The sequence below is a fragment of the Phodopus roborovskii genome, unplaced genomic scaffold (genome assembly GCF_943737965.1).
Source record: "Phodopus roborovskii unplaced genomic scaffold, PHOROB, whole genome shotgun sequence".
NCBI lineage: Eukaryota > Metazoa > Chordata > Mammalia > Rodentia > Cricetidae > Phodopus > Phodopus roborovskii.
The window spans coordinates 31,017,936-31,042,824 of NW_026126517.1; the positions used below are offsets into that span (position 1 = coordinate 31,017,936).

Genomic DNA, 24,889 nt, shown 5'->3' on the forward strand with positions numbered 1-24,889 from the left:
TTTGTTTCCTCAGAGTTTCCTATATAGGCCAGGTTTGTCTCAACCTACTCTGTGGTTCAGACTATCAAAAAAAAAATCATAATTCTTATACCCCAGCCTCTCTGGTACCGTGATTACTAAATATGCCATGACAACTGACAACAAACACATCAACTATGAATAGTTATGCCCCATCCATTTATTATATACAATCACTGGCATCTGTTTCACATAACCATGAATGTGGTCCTCACAACAGCCCTGTGAGGTAGTCAGGAAACATCACATCTCTAGAAACACTGAAGATAGCATTCATGGTGGCAGGACTGATACAGAAGCCTGTGTCTTCTATGTCCTAATCCAGGACACCTTCTACTTTAAGATGAAGTAAGCTCATGGTGGTGAGCAAAGCAGGCTCCCTGCTTAGGACAGTTGACTATTCCCTGGGCTTGCAAACACAGTTCATTTAGACAAGATCTCATGCCTGTTCTCAGGGAGTCAACACATTAGGTCTGGGTTAAAATCAGCATCAGAAGGATGAATAGGACAGAACAAGTAACATCTTGAACAAGGGTTGCTGCTTGATTCTCACTGGACCAGGTTGGATGTTCTAACTTCAATCAGGACAAGAGGAGACATTCAGAGGATCTTCTCATCTAACAATTTATTGATTCCATCACAAATCCTCTTGAGATTTGGCCTGCAGTTTCCATGCGGACCATAGAGAGTGGAAAGGAACTCAACATCAGCGAAGTGGTTAAAGACATGGTTTATGCGTCCATGGGTTCTGGGTGTCAAATGGCGCTGCACCAGCTCATGGACCAGGTCCTTGCACTCATGGAGCAGCTTGGAGAGCACATTTGTATCAAAGGTGTATTCTACTTCATAGAAACTGACCATGGTCATGGCAGTCTGGTTCAGCTTCTTCCTGAGTTTCTCCACAATCATAACCTCCTCTTGACTGAACTGTTTGTTCCGGTAGAGGATGCCAATTTTGATTGCCACCTTGATCAAATCTTTCATGATCTTGTGGGCCTCCTTCTTGTTATGGGTGTGTTCTTCTGTGACTTTGTACAGTTCATCAAAGATCTCACTGCTGGTGTCATCGATCAGCATGTTGGCTACGGTTTTGCTGGCTATTTTGCTCAGGATCTTCTTCTGGGCTTGTAGGGCAAGATTCTTCGAGCTAAACACATTAGGACCTATGGTAAGGATATAAACAAATGCAGGAATATGAGAATCCTTATATTTTTTGCAAGTAAAACACAGTTAGTTGAACTTACATCCTTAGGACAAAAACTAATGCCTATACCCACAACCACCTAAATGAACTCCACTCCACATCTCCCCAAGTGCTTAAATTATAGGTATATGTCACCATACCCAGCTCACTAACATGTTTATTAATTTTCAATTGCATTTATTTGTGGTGTGTATGGGGGGGCACACGGGTGGTCACAGGACAGTTTGTGGGAGTCAGATCTCTCCTTCCATCATATGGATTCTAATGATTAGACTCAGTTTATCAGGTTTGGTGGCAAGCACCTTTACAACAACTAAATCCATATCACCGGCCCTAGCCACTGTTCTTGGCAGCACAAGGAAAGACACTTTATGGAGAAATAGACATTAGCAATGGCAAACCACCAGCTGCCCTGCTCTCCACATGGGCTTGTTCCTTCTGAGAATTTTCTAAATGGCATTCTCACTCATCCTTCTGTGGACATGTCTTCCTCTCCTCCAGACCAGATCTTACCATTTCAGACCTACTCCCTACACAATATGTCTCTGAGTCAACTACTTACCAAAGATTTCTCTACAGCCACTGGCACTGTAGAAACTATTCAGGGTGCCCAGAATGTAGTCAATTTCCAGGGACAACATGGACAAGTTGATCATGGAAGTGGTTTTTTACCCCTGAATCTTGGGACCCATGTTTTCTTGAATCTACAATTTCCTCTTTTCACTTTCAAGACCATGGAAATTGTGGTGTGCTCCAGATGCTAGGCAGCTGTTGGGCTGTGGTTATCATTACCTATATGTACAACTTACACAATAGATGTCAGAAATTTGAGAGAAAGTCAAAAGAAATGATACTCAACCAATGTTTATTTGCTTTGCTGTTTATTTTTATTTTTGAGATGTGGTCTCATAGAGGTGGGGATTTAGGTTAGTGGGAGGACATTTCCTTAGCAAGCACAAGGCCCTGGGCATGGTTGACAGCAACAGACCCCCCAAAAAAAAATCACACAGCCACAGGGTCTCACTATATAACCCAGGCTGGTCTGGAACTTCTTGTGTAGCATAAGCTAGATTTGAACTCAGGATCCTCTTGCGTCTGCCTCCTAAGTATTGGGGTTACAGATGTGTGTCTCCATTCCAAGGTCACTAATTCTCAAGGGCACAGAATGATACTGTGTGGGAAATACAAATATCAACAAATAACAAATCAAACTTGCCTTGTATAACTACCACACTGAATGAAAAATAGGAAAACCACAGCCAACTTACTTTTCTCTTCTCTACTTTGTGAATAAAGGAGAACATATGTGTTTTTACATCCTACAACACTGTGTCTACACAGGCTGTCTTGAATTTGTTGAAATATTCTGCATCGTCTACAATTGACCTATGTAGCCCAAGCTGGCTTTGACCTTGGGATTATAAGAATGGGCCACCATGCTTGGCTCATCCACAGAACTTTAACTTCATGTATGTTCTTAATGCTTGAAAACACCTCGTTAACCCATCATAATTATCTGCAACCAAAGTGTATAAGCAAATTAAAATTCAAGGAAGCTTCTGGTGACAATAAACCTCCATAGATTGGTATTTTTTTCTATTGAGGCACCGTGTTCATACCAAGACTATTCTGGGCTGAATATTTGTTAACCCTTAAAAAAGAGTAAAGCTTTACAAGAAACACATGTGGAATAGTGGGTTAAAGTACTTTGATTAAAAGATGCATTATCAACGTGAGTTTTAGATTGGCTCATTGTCTGGGAAGGTTCTCCACCCCAGAGCTACAAATTCATTTAAACTTCTCCCTAAGAGGAAACACCATGATTGAACAATAATAGAAATAAGAAAGGTCATCATGCCTTGGCCTTATCTATCTTTCCAGGAGAATGAATTTGTTTAAAGTCTACACAGAAAAGATGCATAGAAATTGGAGAGGGAATTTGTATCTGGAAATCTGTTCCCTCAAAACTCTTTGAGTTGGGTAAATAATGAATACTTGTACTAAGGAGGAGGAGCACAAGTTTGAGGCTAGCCTGGGCCATTGAGAGGTTTCAAAAAAAAAAAAAAAAAAAAACAAAACAAAAAAACAAACAAGAAATCAGATTGAGACATGGCTCAGCAGTTAACAACATGGCATGACTGCTCTTGCAGAGGATGGAGTTCAGTGTCCAGGGTCCATAACAGGCTACTTGAAACACTCTGTAACTCTGTCTCCAGAGAGTGGCCTTTTCTGGCCCCTCTGGTACCTGTTGTCATATGCATATATAGACAGACAGACACACACACGCTTGAAATTAGAATAAATCTTTTCTAAGACGAAAGGTGTGGTCTTTCCTTCCTATATACAGATGATAAACGGAACTGAGAAAGTAATGAGAAAAACAATACCCTTTACAATAGCTACAAATAACATAAAATAGATAACTCTAACCAAACAAGTGAAAGACCAGTATGACAAGAAATTTAAGTCTTTGAAGAAATAAATTGATGAAGACATCAGAAAGTGCAAAGATCTCCCATGCTCTTGAATAGGTAGGATTAACATAGTTAACAATGGCAATCTTACCAAAAGCAATCTACAAATTTAATGCAATCCCCATCAAAATACTGGCACAATTCTTCATAGATCTCGCAAGAACAATACTCAATTTTATATGGAAAAACAAAAACAAAACAAAACAAACAAACAAACAAACAGGATAGCCAAAACAATCCTGTATAATAAAGGAACCTGACTTCAAACTTGTAGAGCTACAGTAATGAAAATAGCTTGGTATTGGCATAAAAATAAACAGATGGGCCAATGGAATCAAATCAAAGACCCTGATATCAATCCACACACTTATGAACACCTGATTTTTGACAAAGAAGATAAAATTATAAAACAGAAAAAAGGCATCTTCAACAAATGGTGCTGGCATAATTGAATGTTAATGTGTAAAAATATGCAAATACATTCATATCTATCATCATGCACAAAACTTGAACCCGGATGGATCGAAGACCTCAATATAAAACCAACCACACTGAACTTCATAGAAGAGAAAGTGGGAGGTACCCTTGAAGAATTGGAACAGGAGACCATTTCCTAAACATAACATCAGTAGCACAGACACTGAGATCAACAATTAATAAATGGGACCTCCTGAAACTGAGAAGCTTCTGTAAGGCAAAGGACACAGTCAACAAGACAAAAGGGCAGCCTACAGAATGGGAAAAGATATTCACTTTGTCTCCTTCTGTGGCACTGACCACACCCATTGGAGGGTGGAGCCAGGGGTGGAAGTGACTTGTGGAAGGAGGTCTGAGGAGGAGCAGGGACTGCTCTTTTGCTGGCGAGTCGTGGAGAGCATCTGGTGGAACTTGCTGGTGTTCATCTGTCTAGGTTGTAAATTATTTCTCCCTGAATAACATCTATCTGGCCTATTTGTTTATCCTGATCCTTATTTAACCACAATATCTGGTGTCAGAAGGGGGATCAGGATTTTCACAGGACCTGGGTTTCACCCAGGCGGCAGACACCATTCCCCAATGGGCAGGGTCCCTTGCCTAACCAGGTGGACTCACCACAGCTTTGGGACATCTGCCTCTGCCCTACAACTCCTTTGCCTCCACAGCGGGCCTGAGAAGGTACTCACTGCTTCTCATTTTTGCCCATTTCCCCACTTTGCATTCGCACAGAGCCACTTGGCGCCCGCCCTGCTTGTGTGTTTCCTGCGGTTAGCCCTGCGGTCCCAGCAATTCCTCAAGGCTCCTTTTACTCATTTGTCTAACAAAATTTAGCTTGCCATAGTTTGTTAAGAGCTATTTTACAGGGACCGGGATCAGAAGGATCATCTGCTGCCAGACGCTATTGGGCGGTACACTTCAGGACACTCCAGGCATAACTACCACAAGCTGAGATCTACAACTAAAAGCATCAAAGCTCCAGGACAGCAGAATTACACCTAAGGTAATTGTAACATCCTTTGTAATTTAAGCTGATATAATATCTGAGATCAATTGTTCCATACCTATGGCAGATAATTTTACAATGCAGGACTTTAGGAATTCTTTTACTTCATATATAGGAATTTTAGCAGAAGAAAATTATGACTGGACCAATATGTACATTTATTTTGTAATAGCAATGGGTTTCATCATTAACATGATATTCTTAAAGAAATGGTTTGAGATTACAGCAAACAATAAGGAACTTGTACAAACCATAGGAGACTTAGTAACAAAGATTCAAAATATTGAAGATGGCAATAGAGAGCTAACAGGTAGAATACAAAACATGGAACATAAAAATGACCAAGTAGAAAACAGAATTTGTTCCATGTCCGATGCCTCAATAACTAGAACAGAAACAATGCAATGCATTAACACACTAGCAGAAACAGCTCGTTCCTGGTCAGAGGAAGTTACTAATAAGTTTAAAAAACTGGAACATCAGATAGAGAGACTAGATGATAGAATCTCTTCCATGTCGGAGGATAATGGCAAGCTAGCAGATAGAACATTGTTTCTGGAAGGCAGTTTACATGCTATTCAGAAAATATATAAGGATGATAATATTAAAAACATGGAATCATTTGCAGTTGGAGAAAGTAAGAAACTGATGCAATGAAGTCTCTAGAAAGTTATTTGATTCAAGAAGTTCAGACACTTAAAGAAACAATGGTGAATAGATTTCAGGCTTTAGAAGACCTTCAGTCTGATACATCAGAAGAAGAACTACAGGTAACAGGGCATGAAAAAGACTTAAAATTTTCCACACCATACAGGGGAGCTTTCCCTGTATCTATTAATGAAAAACCAGCAACGAAAAAACACCCAAAAGGTGTCATTGCATATCAGTAGGAACCAATATGTATGAAAGATTTAAAAGGTATAAAGGAAGCAGTAGTCTCTTATGGCATGCACTCACCATATGTGAAGCAATTAGTAGAATCATGGGCAAGGAAAAACAAGGTAACCCCTAAGGATTGGGATCAATTAATATCAGCTGTCCTTGAAAACTCCTCTCAATTAGAATGGAGGGCTTTATGGAGAGAGGAAACAAAAGCTCTTGAACTTCAGGGCTTAAAGAAAGATTATAAATCTCTCCAAGATAAAATTCTTTGTGAGGGTCTTTATGCTGACCCAGAAACCCAAGCTGCCTATGATGAACATATCTTGTCTCTATGCAGTAAAGCAGCTCTGAATGCTTGGGACAAGGTTCATGAATTAGGGGAGAGGATAGAATCCTATACCAAGAAAAGGCCAGTACCTAGAGAATGCTTTAGTGTGTTTCTAGAAAGATTATCTAGGGCAGTACAATTAGAGGTAGCAAACATAGATTCTAGGCGAATACTCATAGAATCTTTAGCTTATGAGAATGTGAATCCTCAATGCAAACAGGTGCTTTGGTCTTTAAAAATGCGATCAGCACTCTTGGATGAATGGGTCCTATATACAGGCAACATTGAGTATAATGACAATAAGACTGAAGCATGGGTAGGAGAAGCCATATCTAAAGGTCTGAGAAGACATCAAGATAACAGAGGTCTTAACTATGGTGACATAGAAGCTTGGGTAGGAGAAGCCATCTCCAAAGGTTTGAAGAGATATCAACATGTCAGATGTTATAACTGTGGTAAGATAGGACTTCTAAAAAGAAATTGTAGGCAAAGCTTCCCTAAAAATAACACTCCCAGGAATGAATCAAACAGAAGGCCTCAGCCTCCTGGGTTATGTAGAAGGTCCAGACACTGGACAAATGAGTGTAGATCCACCAGAGACAAGCAAGGAAACCCTTTACCATCGGGAAACTCCTTGGGGGGGCCTCTCGAAGGCCTCCACATCACAGGTGGTCCGAACATTCCCAGTCACAGTGGAAGATAATCTCCCACAGGACAATTAGAAAATTCTGTACCTATTATAAAAACTCATACTGCTCTGCATGACAAACTAGTGACGGAAGTTGAATCAAACATGACAGAAGGAAATAAAAAATGTATATTTTGGCAAACCTCTATAAATAGTCAAAGGCTTAGATTGATAGTTCAGATGAATAACGGACTGTTTGAAGGGATACTTAACACAGGGGCAGATGTAACTATCATAACTAATAAATCGAAGATGGCCCCTGCATGAGGTAAATGTTCAATTCTTAGGGATTGGAACCCTGTCTCAGGTGAAACAGAGCACGAGATGGATTGAATGTATAGGACCAGAAGGATAGAGAGGAAGGTTGAGACCAAATGTAGCTGATGTAGTGATAAATTTATGGGGTCGTGATGTATTACAGCAATGGAATACACAGATTAACATTCCTCCAGTATTAGATAGGAACCATAAACGACCTCATGATTGTGGAAAAAATATTATAAAGTACTATACAAAACAGATACCAAATATCCAGGCTGTACAAAAACAGAATGCAAGTACTGAACAAACAGAGGAACCAAAAGCCCTACCTTTAAAATGGCTAACAGAGGAACCTGTCTGGGTAGGACAATGGCCTATGACCTCTGAGAAGTTAGAAGCTTTAGAAAGCCTGGTTCAGGAACAGCTAAATGCTGGACATATCGAGGAATCAACCAGCCCTTGGATTTCTCCTGTGTTTGTTATCAAAAAGAAATCTGGTAAATGGAGAATGCTTACAGACCTGAGAGCCATCAATAAAGTTATCCATCCAATGGGCGCTCTACAGCCTGGAATGCCCTTGCCTTCTTTGATACCTAAAGAATGGCCTATTATAGTTATTGATGTAAAGGATTGCTTCTTCACTATACTTTTATAAGAACAAGCTAAGGAAAAATTTGCCTTCACGGTACCTAATTACAATAATTCTCAACCAGTGAAGAGATACCAATGGAAGGTTTGCCACAGGGAATGCTAAATAGCCCCACCCTGTGCCAATATTTTGTACAAAAACTGCTAGAAATAATTCGTAAACAGTTTCCACAATCCATAATCTATCATTACGTGGATGATATATTGTTAGCTGACTCTAAAGGAGAAATATTAGAAAAAATGTTTGAGAAAGTAAAGGAAGGTTTACCTAGCTGGGGATTACAAATTGCACCTGAAAAAATACAAAAAGGAGAATCTATCAACTACTTAGGATATAAAATAGGTCTACAGAAAATTAGACCACAAAAAGTACAGATCAGGAGAGATCACTACCAGACTCTTAATGATCTTCAAAAATTACTAGGAGAGATTTCTCAACTGCAAACCATTATTGGAGTAGAAGGGCATGATTTGAAAAACTTGAAAATGGCCCTAAAAGGAGACAAGGACTTGAATAGTCCACGAATACTATCAGCTGAAGCTGAAAAGGAATTAGAATGGGTAGAAAAGAGGATACTAGAATCACATGTGGACTATGTGAATTCAAACCTAGACTGTATTCTGGTTATATTACCATCTAGAGAATATCCTTCAGGAATTTTGATGCAGAGAGAAGATATCATATTAGAATGTATATTCCTACCACATAAACAGAATAAAAAACTAAAAACATATATAGAAAAGATCTCTGACTTGATTATAAAAGGTAAATTAAGACTTTGTCAGTTAACAGGAAGGAACCCAGCAGAAATTATAGTACCTTTAACTAATGAGGAAATTTCCTTTTTATGGAAAGATAATGAATATTGGCAGAGAGCATGCAGTAATTTTTTGGGAATGATTAGAAATAATTATCCCAAAACTGAGAGAATCAAATTCATAAAGAAAACGATTTGGTCTCAGCCAGAAGGTCTGAGCAGTCTAAGAGACCTCAGACAGTGGAGCCAGGATGTATCCCTGGTGCACAAAAGGACTTTGCAAACATATCCCCCATGGAGGGATAACTGCCTTATTCTAGAGATAAGAGAGAAGCCCTAGTCCCTACTTCACAGGACCTGTCAGATCTACATGACCCCAACTGGATGGCATTCCCCTACATATTGTATTGTGGTGGGGGGTTGGGAGGGGAGGGTGTTTAGAGTGCATGGGAGAGGGTAGAGAGGGCAAAAGGGAGGGAAGGAGGGAGGGAGGGCTTGGGGGAAGGGAGGGAGGGAGGGAGAGGGAACTGGGATCGACATGTAAAATAATAATAAAAAAAAAAAAAAAAAAAAAAACGCTTTGACTCCAAAATTTAAGTTGAAGAACAAGTTACTGGGGAAAAGTATTTCTATTTTTGTTTCCACAGAAAATGAAAAGATGTGGATTCCTTCCAGACTAATGTGGTTTGATCACACCAGACCGCCTGAAACAGAGTACAAGCTGATCCTACATTCCAAACAGCTGGACAAAACAGCCCTACAGACTACAGCTAGGATATCTGAATCTTCTTCGAATCCCCCAAGACAGCGCCCCTTACCAGCAGGAAGTAGTTTGGAAAGAACGACGCCCAAATTCCCAAATATTGTGTATAAATGTTTGTTTTCATTTAATTGGACTTTGTTATATAAAATTAAATAAAAAATACTCTATATGCAAAAAAAAAAAAAAAAAAAAAAAAAAAAAAAAAAAGAAAACGATTTGGATCCTTCCACGCATTGTAAGAACAACACCTATTTCTGGAGTTCATACATTCTACACTGGTGCAAACAAATCAGGTAAGGCAGGATATAAATCAGGAAAAATTAGTAAAATGGTTCAAAGCCCTTACAATTCTGTACAAAAGGCAGAATTGTATGCCATTCTCATGGTACTTATGGATTTTACAGAACCCCTCAATATAGTTACTGACTCTCAATACGCAGAGAGAGTCATCTTACACATTGAGACTGCAGAATTTATTCCTGACAATACAGAATTAACTTCATTGTTTATACAGTTACAAGATACTATCAGAAAGAGGACTCATCCTATATATATAACACACATCAGATCCCATACAGATGTTTTCTCTAGTAAACAAGTTGAAAACCTCGAACATAGTACAGAGAGACATACTAGTATCATACAATGGAGGCTTGTTTGTAAGAGCAAGCAAAGAACATCACTTCGTTTCTATTGCCAGCTCAAGATGACAGCAGGGGGAATTAACTGCCAATGTTAAGAAGAAGTTATAAATGGACATGGTACCCGGATGGAAGCAGTGTGTGTTGTTTAGGGAGACCATCTGTCAAGGCGGGGAATCAGTGGACAGGGAAGGAGGGGGCAAGACCATGGCCATGGAGAAGGCAAGAGCCCGGTGGAGAAGCTCAGAGGAGTGCATGCTTCTGGTCACCAGTCACTTTTGTTTCAGTCCAGGGGATAGGGAGCCTGAAGGCATTTTGAGCCGAGCACACTCATAATTTCCTTCTGCAGTGAGTTCAGCAAGTGTTTGTCTGCAAGACACAAAACCAAGGATGGAGGGCTATGCTCTTAGTGTGCAAACACATATGAGCAGAGGAGAGAAAGGGCTGAAAAGTATTCTTTCGGCAAGAGCTCTTCCACAGAGCTCTTAAAGGTAAAAGCAACGGTCTAACATGATCTGATAAGAAATTAGCCATAAAGCCAGGCATAATGGTTCACTGTAATTGTAGCACTGGGAGGCCTTTTTGGAGGCCTCCAAAATAAATACCTATTATTTTAGGTGAAATGAAAAGATTTTGGCAGATTCAACTGTCAAAGTTTTCAGCTTATTACCTTATCTTTTCTTACCCACCCCAGCCAACCACAAACCTACCCTGAGCAATTTGTATGTAGTTCGACTGGTGATTCTGTACCTGAGGTGGAGTGCACCACACATTTGATCATTACAGTTCCACCAGAGAAGGACTCCAGCTCTATGGCTGCTCTAGCTCATCAAGTAAGAAACTGAAGCACAGTGGATGACTGCAGTGCATTCTGCAGCCAGCAGCAGAGCTCCAGTGCCCAAGTTCACAAGACTCGACAAAACCTGCAACCTTTGCCTTTGTACTCCAGGGCCCTGCCTATCTGCCTGTTTGCTTTCCTGTCTGTCTGTCTGCCACTGCACAACCTGCTATTGTACTCCAGTGCTCTATCTGCCTGCCTGCCTGCCTGCCTGCCTGCCTGTCACTTCTTGCTATGATGGTCACACACTCCCCTCTGAAACAGTAAGCAAGCCTCTCAGTAAAAGCTTTCTTTTATATGTTGCTTTGGTCATGGTGTCTCTTCACAGCAATAGAATAGTGATTACAAAAATCCTGAATGCTTGTGACTTCTTACTTATGTGACACATTAAACGGACCTCAATTTAAATCTCCATCTAGCTGGGAAAGCTAATGCTCATCATTTAATACAAAAAGGACATCATTGTGACAGGGTAACACCACACTCGCCACAAGTTGAAGATAGATACAGTTTTTGTTTTTGGACATAATCGTGTCTGTTTTAGCAGAGTTATGTATGGGTTTTGTTTTTCTTGTTGATTTTATAGCTAGCTCTGAAAAGTAAATGAGAAGCTTATCACTTTGCTTTGCCAGAACTATCTGAAGCAGGTATTTGTGAAGTCATTAGATAGAGACCAAATCATTTCCAACTTGACAGGCTAATTCTGATGATCTGAGAGAGATTTTTGTACTGCAGAAGAGCAGTCATCAGTAAGGCCAGCTTCCACTTACACGATTCCTTTAAACAAAGCCTCTCCTTACAGGGGAGTCCTTCTCACCGAATCCTTTATGCATATAACTGATCATCATATTCTTGCAGCAATTCAATGATGTACACAACAGCAGTATTATTTTACATTCAGGGAAGCCAAGGCAAGGGAAAGTAATGTTACTTCTCTAAATCCACCACATAGGAGCTAACAGAGCTGGGTTCTGCGGTCCACTCCACTGCCTTGCTCTTCACCCCCCTCCCCCACTAAACACACATTGTTTCAATACGTACTAAACTTCCATGCACGAGTGATAACCCAATTCATTTAAATTCTGTTTTGAATTAATGGCCACTTTAAAATAAAGATTGATCAGGTTATATCTCCTTAAGGGGAATTAATTTTCCAAAAACTGCAGCTGGAGAGATGGCTCAGTGGTTAAGAGTGCTTGCTACTCTATCATGAGGACCAGAGTTCAGATGCCTCATCAGGTGCTCACAAACACCTGTAACTCCAGCTCCAACAGACCAGACACCCTCTCCTGGCCTCCGTGGGCATATGCATGCTCTCACACAACACGCACATATGTACACATAGAAACAGTACAACAAATCTTTAAACTCACAAAGCATTTCAAGCACATAGATTAAATGGAAGAAAATATAACACTTATGTGGCCAATATACCCAAAAAAAAAAAAAAAAAAAACAAACCAAATCAGTTCTTTTGCATTTTTGAAATGTATTCTTATTGAGTATGTGATGTGTGGGTATGTACATGTGGAGGTCAGAGGACAACTTTGTGTACTCTGTTCTCTCCTCCACCTTTATGTAAGTTCAGGAGATTTAACTGTGGTCATTGTGAGGCAAGCAGTTTACCTGTCAAGCCATATGGCCAATCCAAAAATAGTTCTTAATATTTGTTTTCTAAGACAGAAGGAAGTGACATTCTTTTTGTTTTCAATTTCCATCCCCCTTCTGTCCCCTTGAACTAATAGACTCCAGGGACTGGTCTCCTATCTCTAGTTTTTATACAAGAGTAATTTTAAACTTTTCATAAAAGTTGCCACATAAACCCTTTGAAAATATTTCTTTTAATATCATGCTTTCAAAATATACCTCATGTGAATATATCTGCATATTTCCCTTACCGGACACTCAAATTCATTCCACTTCCCATACACATACAGCTGTTTGTCATATCCTACATCTAGAACATGCCTGCCAAGTCCTGGAGGAAGTGCTTCCAAATGCTTTCTAAGGAGACCACACACATTTTCACTCCCAGCAGTAGTGAGTTCCTGAGGTTACGCTTCCTCACCAATAGTTCACCTTCTTAATTTTTGTCTTTGTGAACAGTACAAAAACTGTTACTTTGTTTTAACATGCATCAGTCTCAGCCAATGGTATTCATTGACCAATCATTTCCTTGGTGATACCTCCTGAAGTTCCTTTATTGTTTTGGCTATCCCAGGTTTTTTGTTTTTCCATATAAAGTTGAGATCTTTCAAGATCTGTGAAGAATTGTGCCAGTATTTTGATAGGTTTTGCATTGAATCTGTAGATTGCTTTTGGCAAGATTGTCATTTTTACTATGTGGATCTTACCTATCCAAGAGCATGGAAGATCTTTCCATTTTCTGGTACCTTCTTTTATTTCTTTCTTTAAAGACTTGTTTGGTTAGCATTACCCCCAAGATAATTTATATTGTTTGTGGCTATTATAAAGGGTAATGTTTCTCTGATTTCTTTCTCAATCCATTTATCGTCTGTATATAGTAGGGCTACTGATGTTTTTGAGTTAATCTTGTATCCTGCTAATTTGCTGAAGGTGTTTATTAGCTGTAGGAGTTGCCTGGGTAGAGTTTTTCAAGTCACTTATGTAAACTATCATATCATATGCAAATAGTGAAAGTTTGACTTCTTCCTTTCTAATTTGTAGTCCCTTCATCTCCTTTTGTTTTCTTATTGCTCTAGCTAGAACTTCAAGTACAATACTGAAGAGCTATGACAGAGTGGACAGCCTCTTCTATCTCTTGTATTCTATTTGTTATACTTGTATCTGTAGTTCCTGATCGTTTACCTAGCTTTTCTATTTCAAGCATTCCCTCAGGCTGATTTCTTTCTTTCTTTTTTCTTTCTATCTCTATTTCAGCTTTCAAGCCTTGAACTGTTTGAATTGTTTCTTTCACTTGTTGGTTGCTTTTTCTTGGCTTTCCTTGTGTTCTTTAAGAGATTTGTTTATTTCTTACATTTTTTGGTTTGACGTTTCCTCCATTTCTTAATTTTTGTTTTTGTTTTTCTTCCATTTCTTTAAGGGAATTTCTCATTACTTCTGGAGGTCGCTATCATCACCATAAATTTGTTTTTAGGGTCGTTCTCTTCTGCTTCATCTGTGTTGGTATATTCATGTCTTGCTGATGGCATCATATTGATCTTTTTGTTGTTGAATGTATTCTTTTTTTTTTTTTTTTAACAATTTGAGCAACCGTGGAAAGGCTACCATAAATACCCTTCCCAGATAGTGAGATCAACAACTAACTTGTCCACCATCATGGAGCCCTCATCTAGTACCTGTTGGAAACAGAAGCAAACACCCACACCTAAACACTGAGTCGAATTAGAATCCAGATGCAGAGGGAGAGGACAAGACCAGGCTGCAGAAACACATAGAGACAGCTGACCTGAACAAGGAGGAGCTAATGGGCCCCCTAGACTGATAGTTGGGAATCCAGCATGGGACTGACTCAGGTCCCCCTGAATATGGGTCTCAGCCAGAAGGACTGAGCAGTCTAAGAGACCTCAGACAGTGGAGCCAGGATATATCCCTGGTGCACAAAAGGACCTTGAGGGCACATCCCCCATGTTGAATGTATTCTTATACTGTTGTCTACCCTTTTTCCAGTGAGTACCAGTGGGGTCTCTTCCTCTCCTGGTGGGTATAGGTCCAAGGTTCTCTTTCAGTGGGTGCAAGCAGGTCCAATACTCCAATGGCTCTCCTCTTCCCACCACTATGTCAGCATCCTCTGGATGGCCTGGTCCACTGGGATGGGTTCACCCGTGCATGTGCAGTCCCCAGGCCTCAGGAGACTCTGAGCAGGGCAAATCCACAATTTATTCTTTTGGTTAAATATTACATCCTTTCTGCTACTGATCTGTCAGAGGCTTCATTTCTTTTTTCATATAAAGTGTCCATATTTAATGGACATATTTCTTAATGTTTTTATTGTATCCTTTAGTCTGTTGGTATATTTCAATAACAATACCACACCTTAGTTGCTAACACACTGGGTAAGTACCCCCACATTATTCTATGTAGAAACCATCTTGACTATTTTTTCCTCTCTGATATGAACTTTCAAATCATTGCTCAAATGCATAAAATCCATTAGAACTAATGACAAAGATCAGCAAACTAAGTCACTTGGAGATACATACAGAAGAACCCAACCAGTAACAGCCATTTAGTTAACTATAAGAAAAGGGCCAGTGAGATGTCTGTGCAAGCTGATGACCAGAGCTTCATCCCCAGAAGCCACATGGAAGGGGAGAACTAGGAAGTTGTGTTCTCTGACCTGGGCACATGTGCTGTAATACACACAAGCCACCCCCCCCCCATTCACTTGCATGCACACAATAATAATAAAGAAGGGAACTATAAGTTACATTAAAGGCTATTTGGTGAGTAAAATGTGCAGACACTTTATAAGCATGATCAGAGGGCAGAGAAGATCCCACCAAGTGGTGAGAGAATATGTTTAATGGGTGTGAAGTTTCCACACCAAAGATGACTTCACCTCTACTTCTCCAAGTGATTTAGCTTGTTGGGCTCTGCGGTCAGTTCTAGCAGATTTTATGTAGCATATCTTGGATATTGGAATGTAGCCAATGTTGCCCACAAACATGTCATCTTCTCATTGTGTTTTCTTGTTTGTTACTTTATTGTCATTTTATAATGGTGGGAACACCCACCAGTGTATTATTGGGAAATAAGAATTATTTGGCATTATTGTCTAATTCCCTACTTCAAAAGGATTGCCTTTACACTTTTCCCATAAAATATGTTGTCTGTTGCGGGTTTCATAAAGTTTTTGTAGTTTTGCAGACCAAAGAACGTCATAAATCAAGGCAAGTTTCAAATACACTGGTGAGAACATCAGAGAGATGGCTGGTTCACTGAGATGAAAGGAGCTGTTTTACAGGCACAGGATGCTAGATGATGGAATTCTCAGCTCTTGGATGGGTGGAAGCTAGTGTTCTGCTAAGCTAACTGATAAAAATGGTAACTCATTACTTTAAAAAAAAAGACAGAGTTCTTAAAGATACATATGAGTTAAATGAGATGATAAAAGAGAAAATTAAAAGTCCCTTTAGAGTTGATACTGAAACCAAGGATAAATTCTAAAGTTACTGTATACTCATCTTTCTGTGACATGGCTTGCCCTAGAGTTTTCCTTGGGCAGATTTTTGTGCTCACAGCAAAGTTTCTTTATTACACAAACCAGTCCTAAGATCCCTTCCAACCTTAGAGCTCCAAATCTCTGTTTGGCCACACTGAGGTCCCTACAGACTGGGGAAACTCTTCGGGATGTTAAATCAAATGAAGCTATGTCTGCAGACTCTCAGTGATTTTCCTGAGGATTAATCTTCAAGCTTCTTGGTGAGTTTCCCTGTGTTGTTTGCTGGGTGGATTCTGTGAAATGTGGGTTCTGCATTCCTTTGCTTCTGCTCTTCTAACAATCCCATAGAGACATCAGAGAGGCAGGTAGAGAGAGATGGAAAAAGATTTTCTACTGACCCAAGATGCTGTCTGGTGACAGTCTTAGCTTTTGGTTTATGGAAGCTAGTAATCTGCTAAATTAATAGCTCCCAAAAGGTTTTAATATATTAGTCACAGGTTTATTTCTGACACAGAAGTGGGTGAGGAATGGCTGTTCTTGAGAGCTAGAAGTAGCTCAAACTAAGGCAGCTAGCCTCTGCACCTGCCGCATTCCTGTCTCTCCTCAGCACTGACAGTTTAGTCAGCCAATCGCTCTCTGCAGACACAGCTTCTTCAGGAGATTTTGTTCTCACTTCGCCTCATTGGATAATGTACTTTGTGCATGCAAGAGTCACATATTATTTATTAAGATCCATCATAGCCAGGAAGGCTCATTCCTAGGATCTGATGCAAATGAGACTGAGTAGAGGTCAAGACAGCAGTCTTCAGGACAGAGGAAGGCCATTAAGAAAGAAACCCTTGGATCATATCAAAACTATTAGCCATCATGGTTTGGATCTGAATTCTGTTTACACCTTCTGTATTTGGCATAACATTTATATGTGATGGATTACTATACCTAAAATTAAGTAATCAAGAACACAGTTTGGCCTAATGGAGTCAAGTTTACAGATGAATCAAACATCTAAAATAATCAAACCTTATATATTTTAATGAGATTGACTATATAGTTCTACCTATATCTATAGTTACTTGTAATCTATGAACTATCTTACCTATATTTAAATGGTTAGAATTGAGACTTTTGAGGAAGTCACTACTATAGTATTATCTTTTTATTAAATACAAATATTGTTTAATTAGTCTTTAAAACAAGGGTAATTATATTATTTAAGGTATAAAACATCATGAATGCTGTAATTAGACATTGATGTCTTTTGTATAATTTGGATAAGAAGAATTATAGATTTGAAGAGAAAACTGATTCTAGAAAAATGTACAGAGACCTATAAGACTGACCCCAACCAACAATTTGAGCAACAGTGGAAAGGCTACCATAAATGCCCTTCCCTGATAATGAGATTGATGACTAACTTATCCACCATCATAGAACCCTCATTTAGTAGCTGATGGAAACAGAAGCAGACAACCACAGCTAAACACTAAGCCGAACTGGAATCCAGATGCAGAGAGGGAGGACAAGACCAGGCTACAGAACCCACAGAGACAGCTAACCTGAACAAAGAGGAGCTAATGGGCCCCCAGAAAACCAGCATTGGACCAACTCAGATCCCCTGAACATGGGTCTCAATTAGAAGGCCTGGGTAGTCTAAGGGACCTCTGATAGAGGAACCAGGATGTATATCCCTGGTGTACAAAAAGACTTTGGGAGCACATTCCCCATGGAGGGATACTCCCTTAACCTAGAGGCAGGAGGGAGGGCCTAGTCCCTACCCCAAATGACTTGATAGGTTTGTTGACCCCTCCTGGAAAACTCCCTGTGGAGTGGGGGTAGGGGAATGGGAGGGAGGAAAGGAGGAAAGTAGGGAGGGAGGGAGGGAGGGATGGAGAGAGGGAGAGGGAACTGGGATTGATATGTAAAATAAGAAAAAAAATGAATTAACCAAAACTTTTAGGTATCTCTAGCAGAGTAAATGGAGTTAAAGTTTAACTTAAAACCTAGATTTTTTTTTTTTGCTTTACCCAAATATACTTATATAAACAATGAAAACACTTAAATCTTTCAAACATTGGTTTTAAATAAGGTTTAGGGTAAGCAAACAGGTAACGGTTTTAGGGTAACAAAAGGTATGATCAAATTAAAGGACATGATATTTTCATTTGTAGCATCATTGAAACCAAGACAATTAGAAATGTGCTAGGTGGAATATTAGATATCATAAACAATTTTTAAAATCTAACTATAAAAATATTTAAGGAATATAAAAGGCAGTGTTGGTGCATGCCTTTAACCCCAGCACTTGGGAGACAGAGGCAGGCAGATCTCTGAGTTCAAGGCTAGTTTGGTCTACAGAGAAATTTCTAGGATGGCCAGAGCTGTTACACCATGAAACCTGTCTTGGGGAAAATAAAAAGAAACATAAAATCTGAGAAAATTGTTTAGTTACTTGGAGCACTTGGCTGTCAGTGGATGAAGATAAGAACACCCAGCATTTTTGAAGTTTACATGAACGTGCTCTCAGATGATGCGGGAAGTGTCTTGGAAGTATTTGGCACAGCCCTCATCTGTAAATCAGAAAGGGGTCTTTGATGTGATGTCCTTTTTCTTTTAGATGATACAGTTATCTAGTTTCAAATACTTAGAAGGCATCTTTGTAACTAGTAACTAGTTTAAACTTTAGTTATAGCTAAAAGTCTTTTTACAACACTATGTGTTACTGGTTTATCTAATAGACCAGATTTTATAAACAGATTTAAACATTTATCCATTCAGCAAGTTTTACAATCACTATATGACTTAATAGGATTATTCTAAGGAGGTGTTACTCTTTAAGCAGAGTGTTTTTGGATCTTAAGACAATGACTGACTATTCGAAAAAGAGAAAGCTTTTTTGTCCAATAAGATAATGCATTTAATCACAACTCTTAAATGTTCATTTAGTAAAAGGATGCTAAGAACAAGTCAATATTTAAGCAAAGATTATTATAGAAAAGCAAGCATTACTTTTATCTCATGCTAATTGAATTAACCTTTAAAAATTTTATAGCCTTTATATAATTTCTAATTTAGTTATAAGCATATTTATTTTTACATAACTGTTGATAATATACTTTAATCTTAACATTATTATTACAAAATTTTATCATTTTTATTAATACATTATTATTACTAAATTTAGAAAACAATTTTAATAAGGTAATTTTAAATGAATTCACTAGTGTAGTATCTAAAACAGAACAAAACAAAATATATGGTGTCTTAGTTATCCAATAATTATAAACATAAAGTACATGTTAGTTCTTATTTCCTTAATCAAATTTAAATTAGTTATTTCTTAAAGATTTAAGTTATAACATATAACTTGAAATGACTTTTTGTTAGAAAAATTATTTACATTTTATGAATGTTTCAAAAGTAGGGTAAGGCATCCAGAGCAGGACAATATTTAACATTTATTATTATTATACAATTATATAAAAATAGATGTGACTATTTTTAAATACATATGTCATTATGGTGTAACATAGTATGATGATCTGTAAACTCTAAGATGTCTGCATAAATCTCAAAGCAGGTTTTCAAAATGACAATTTAAAAATACTTGGAGTGTGCTCTTACATAGGCTTGGCTAAAGTAAGGATTTTGTGGGTTTTTTTTTCTGTTTGTTTTTGGTTTTGTTGTTTTGTTTTTTTTTTTCAGAAAGGGTTTTTCTGTAGCTTTGGAGCCTGTCCTGGAACTCACTCTGTAGACAAGGCTGGCCTCGAACTTAGAGATCCACCTGCCTCTGCCTCCCGAGTGCTGGCTCTAAAAGCGTGTGTCACCAACACCCAGCTTAAAGTAAGGATTTTAAAAATCCCATTTTTAAAATTTGTTTTTAAAGAGGCAGTTGTAGTAAAAAATATCCTTAAAATCCGTAAGATGTGTGTGTATTTATACAAATATACACATGCAGGATATCTAAACACACAGACATGAGATATGCCCCTAACCTGTGGAATAAATATCTAGAATCTTGGGTGGCGGGAGCCACTCTCAATTGGTAGAACACATTCTGCACTAGGAGCAATCACCTCTTCAAGCTAATTTATACCCTCAAGCAATGGGGACCATGCTGTAGAACCAGAAGTGGGACATGGTCCAAGAAGATAACATCTTGACCAGAACTGAAGGATTATGTATACCTTATCATTAAAAGCTGTTTCAAATTTTTTAAATTTAAAATCTCTTGATAATTGATGCAAGAACAATTAGGACCCATTCATTATCTCTGTTTGCTTTACTTGTATGTCACATTGATTAAATATACTTTTTGTTTTTTATAATATTGATTTATTTTAATTTTAGTTTACTATTGCCAAAATGACATCAAGCCAAGTTAGTTTAAATGAGCACTTACTTATAAATCAATTTGACAATATGTACATTATGTAAAAATAAAACATAACCCAATATAGACAGTTTATGTTTGTAACAATATATAAGATATATTTATTTTTTCCTTTTTAATTTAAATTTGAAACAAGGTTGTTTTGCATGTCAATCTCAGTTCCCTCACCCTCCCATCCTCCCCTAACACTCTCCTCAAACCCCAGCCCATTCCCTTTCTGTTCCCCAGGGAGGGTGAGGCCTTCCATGGGGTGTCTTCAAAGTCTGTCATATCATTTGGAGCAGGGCCTAGGCCCTCCTCCATGTGTCTAGGCTGAGAAAGTATCCCTCTATGTGGGATGGACTCGAAAAGTCCATTCCTATACTAGGGATAAATACTGATCTACTATCAGAGGCCCCATAGACTGCCCAGTCCTCCTAACTAACACCCACATTCAGGAGGTAATGGTCAGTCCTATGCTGGTTTCCCAGCTATCAGACTGGGGTGCATGAGCTCCCCCTTGTTCAGGTCAGCTGATTCTGTGGGTTTCTCCAGCCTGGTCTTGACCCCTTTGCTCATCAGTTCTACCTTTCTGTAACTGGATTCCAGGAGTTCAGCTAGTGTTTAGCAAGCTAGGAAAGAAGGGGGGCCCTAAGAGAGACATACATGGTCCCCTGGAGAAGGGGAAAGGGACAAGAGCTCCTGAGCAAATTGGGAGCATGGAAGGAGAGGAGAGGAAGTTAGGAGAACGAGGAGAGAAGAGGAGTGGAGGGGTGGGCATGAGGGAACAGGAAGACAGAGACAGGGCAAGAATAGAGGAGAACAAGTAAAGAGATACCATAACAGATGGATCCATTATAGATTTAAGGAGAAATCGGGCACTAGGGAAATGCCCAGAGATCTACAAGGATGAACCCAACTAGCAATCTAAGCAATAGTGGAGAGGCTACCTTAAATGCCCTTCCACAATAATGAGATTGATGACTACCTTATATGCCATCCTAGAGCCTTCATTTCGTAGCTGATGGGATCAGAAACAGACACCCACAGCTAAGATGTATTTCAATAAACCAACATTTTCAACATAATTGTGTTGAGATTTTATTTTCTATAATCTTCATTATGAAAAGGAAAAAGCCTAGAGATCTTCAGTAAACACATGTCTCTATTAAATTGTATATAGTCCAACCATAATAAAAACTTTAATTTCAGTTTTTTAGGCTAAGAATATTTTGAGGGAATTGGAGAGATGGCTCAGCAGTATTAAGAGCGCTGGCGACTCTTCCCGAGGTCCTGAGTTCAATTTGCAGCAATCACATCTTGGCTCACAACCATCTGTAGTGGGATCTGATACTCTCTTCAGGCATGCAGGCATACATGTAGACAGAGCACTCATATAAAAAATACAAAAGAATAGTTTTGAAAAATCATATCAAAATCTTTGTATATATAATAAAGGTTTATGAAACATTTAACATTCCCAAAGATAATTTTGATAGGTTTTAAGACTTTTAGCACACTTAAATGTATAAATAGTATTATTTAATCAAGTTTTAATATATGATCATAATATTGAAATTTGAATCTTCATATGCAATTTAGTTGGGCATACCAAAAAATAATTTTAGTACATAAAAAATTAATTTTAAAAAAGAGAAATGAGGTGGCCACAGTGTTTTTAAAAATCTTTGACAGAAACAATATATGAAAGCAACCAAAAATATACAAAACTAATTATCATAGACACATGACACTATCACATGAGATTAGGTCACCCACCTTAGGAAAAAAAAAAACAATGTTTATCCTATTTCTTTAAGATGTGAGAAAGGCTTAGCAATAGAGGGTCAAAAGATAATGTCTGTCCTACAGACTCAAGGTAAACCCTCTCTATCTCTAGCTGAGGGAGAGAGTGAGGTTTTTTTCAATGTTGTGTTCCAGGCTGATTTCTAGCAGGTAAATTGGAGGTCACAACTTGTGTCAAGCGTGACTGGCCACCCTTCCTCAACTAGCCAATTAGATGAGCCAAATTAAAAGTAGAAAGCAAAAGAAAGATTTATTCAAGGTGGTCACATTGTGAAGGGGTAACAGAGAAGGAGGAAACCTCTCAAACCCACCTTTAGGGTCCTGAAGGAAGAAAAGGTTTAAAAAGAGGACCAAAGATACGCCCATCCGCACATCTGATCAGTCCTGGACCAGGTACAGCTACATCCACCATCACCTCATCACTATCTGTGATCAGCTGCTGAAATTGTTTGCAGTCTCAGAGACACAACTTGCCCCTCTGGCTTAGCCCCTTCCTTTTTCCAGAATGAGATTCCCAGGGAACTCCATTTTCCTTGGGGCCCATTCTCTCAGGCATCTGAAAGACTGAGAGACAGGAGCACCTCTGTGCTCCAGGAGGACCCTGGAGGGGCACAGATCAGTTTTTTCCAGAAAAGCCATGGAATACTACTTATGGCCCGGGAGCAGAGGATCGATGTATCTAAGAAATGTCTATTGTTGCTGTCAGTGGCTCTCCAATATGCAGTGAGTTTGTTAGAAGAGCAGAAGCAAAGGAATGCAGAACCCATATTTCACAGAATCCACCCAGCAAACAGCACAGGGAAACTCACCAAGAAGCTTGAAGATTAATCCTCAGGAAAATCACTGAGAGTCTGCAGACATAGCTTCATTTGATTTAACATCCCGAAGAGTTTCCCCAGTCTGTAGGGACCTCAGTGTGGCCAAACAGAGATTTGGAGCTCTAAGGTTGGAAGGGATCTTAGGACTGGTTTGTGTAATAAAGATACTTTGCTGTGAGCACAAAAAGCTGCCCGAGGAAAACTCTAGGGCAAGCGATGTCACAGAAAGATGCGTATGCAGTAACTTTAGAATTTATCCTTGGTTTCAGTATCAACTCTAAAGGGACTTTAAATTTTCTGTTTTAGCATCTCATTTAACTCATATGTATCTTTAAGAACTCTTTCTTTTTTTTAAAGTAATGAGTTACCATTTTTATCAGTTAGCTTAGCAGAACTAGCTTCCACTAATCCAAGAGCTAAGAATTCCATCATCTAGCATCCTGTGCCTGTAAAACAGCTTCCTCCCTCTCACTGCACCAGCATCTCTCTGTTGTATTCACCAATGTATTTGAAACTTGCCTTGATTTATGACTTTCTTTGTTCTGCAAACTACAAAAAAAAAAAAAAAGAAAGAAAGAAAGAAAGAAAGAAAAAGGAACACACACACACACACATGAAACTGCTTCTATATTAGAATGTGGAATTGGGGGTAACCTAAATCCGTGTTCCTGAGCTATGGTCACTCAAATAGCTCCACAATAAATTATCTCTTTTTCCCTTTAAGGTAAGAGCTGTGGTTTTTATGTCAACACATATAAAGCCAGCTATCGTACCTGATGTCAATCTATCTCTTCCTTTTTTGCAAACCTTGTTTTGTGTGTGTGTGTGTGTGTGTGTGTGTGTGTGTGTGTGTGTGTGTGTGTGCGTGTTCTTCCTTTTTCCTGAATAATTTCTTGTCTATGCTGACTGGGTAATACATGTATTAGGTCGGTTCTATGTGCTGCTTTTAGAGTCAACTTTCTCAGCTTTTACCCTGACGTCTTTTCCCGAGGAATCTCGGGATTATCCTGCATGTTTACACAAACATGGGTAGGGGGAGGTCTCAAGACATTGGGTGATCCATCCCTCACAGGTGTCTTACCAGACAAGAAATATAGTTCCCCCTGAATGGGGGATGTTTATTGAGTTTCCCGACTAGTCTGTGGAATATTGCAGGGTACCTCCAGATATCCCTATACCTTTGGATGGGAGGGAACTGGTACCTCTTCTTTTTGCTGTCTTTATCATCAGGTATTATAAAATCCCTAAGCTAAAGGCTTGGCAAGGTCAGAAGAGAAGCAACAGAAAAAAAGGGCAGAATTATATATCTGAGAAGGAATGTCAGGAGACAAAGCCAAACGATAACAAAGCAAAAATATTTCAAAGACAGTGAAAACCAATACAAACAACACAAACACTAAAATGCCTTCAAAGTTCCAAAGAACAAAATATGACCAAAATGCCTTTAGAGATCCAAAAGCAAACCAACCAAACAAACAAATCAAACCAAATATCTGCACTAAAATGTTTTCAGAGAAAACAAATTGATTAGATTTCTTAAACCAAATACATTGGAAGTAGACCAAAAGGGTGTCTATCAAAGTAGAATCATTGTTAACCAGCTCAGAATAAACAAAAATGGACTGTGAGCCAAGCCAAGGGAGTCCCTGAGCCCTGGAAAGAATGCACAGCACTACACTGGGGGAAGTAACACCAGATGGCTTAGACTCAACAGGCCCAGGCAGACACCTGGCTTCCTTCAGGTGGTTCCTCCAGTGACAAATAGAT

General features: G+C 38.9%; 1 protein-coding gene across 1 annotated transcript in view; it reads right to left on the reverse strand.

Moving 5' to 3' along the window:
• Positions 1-206: 206 nt before the first annotated feature.
• Tnfaip8l3 (TNF alpha induced protein 8 like 3) overlaps positions 207-24,889 on the reverse strand; it is a 44,708-nt gene continuing 20,025 nt past the window's right edge. Inside the window, exon 2 of the mRNA XM_051197484.1 lies at positions 207-1,181. Within this exon, the coding sequence (XP_051053441.1) occupies positions 619-1,181 (563 nt within the window). The 3' untranslated portion in view covers positions 207-618. The remainder of the gene's footprint in view (positions 1,182-24,889) is intronic.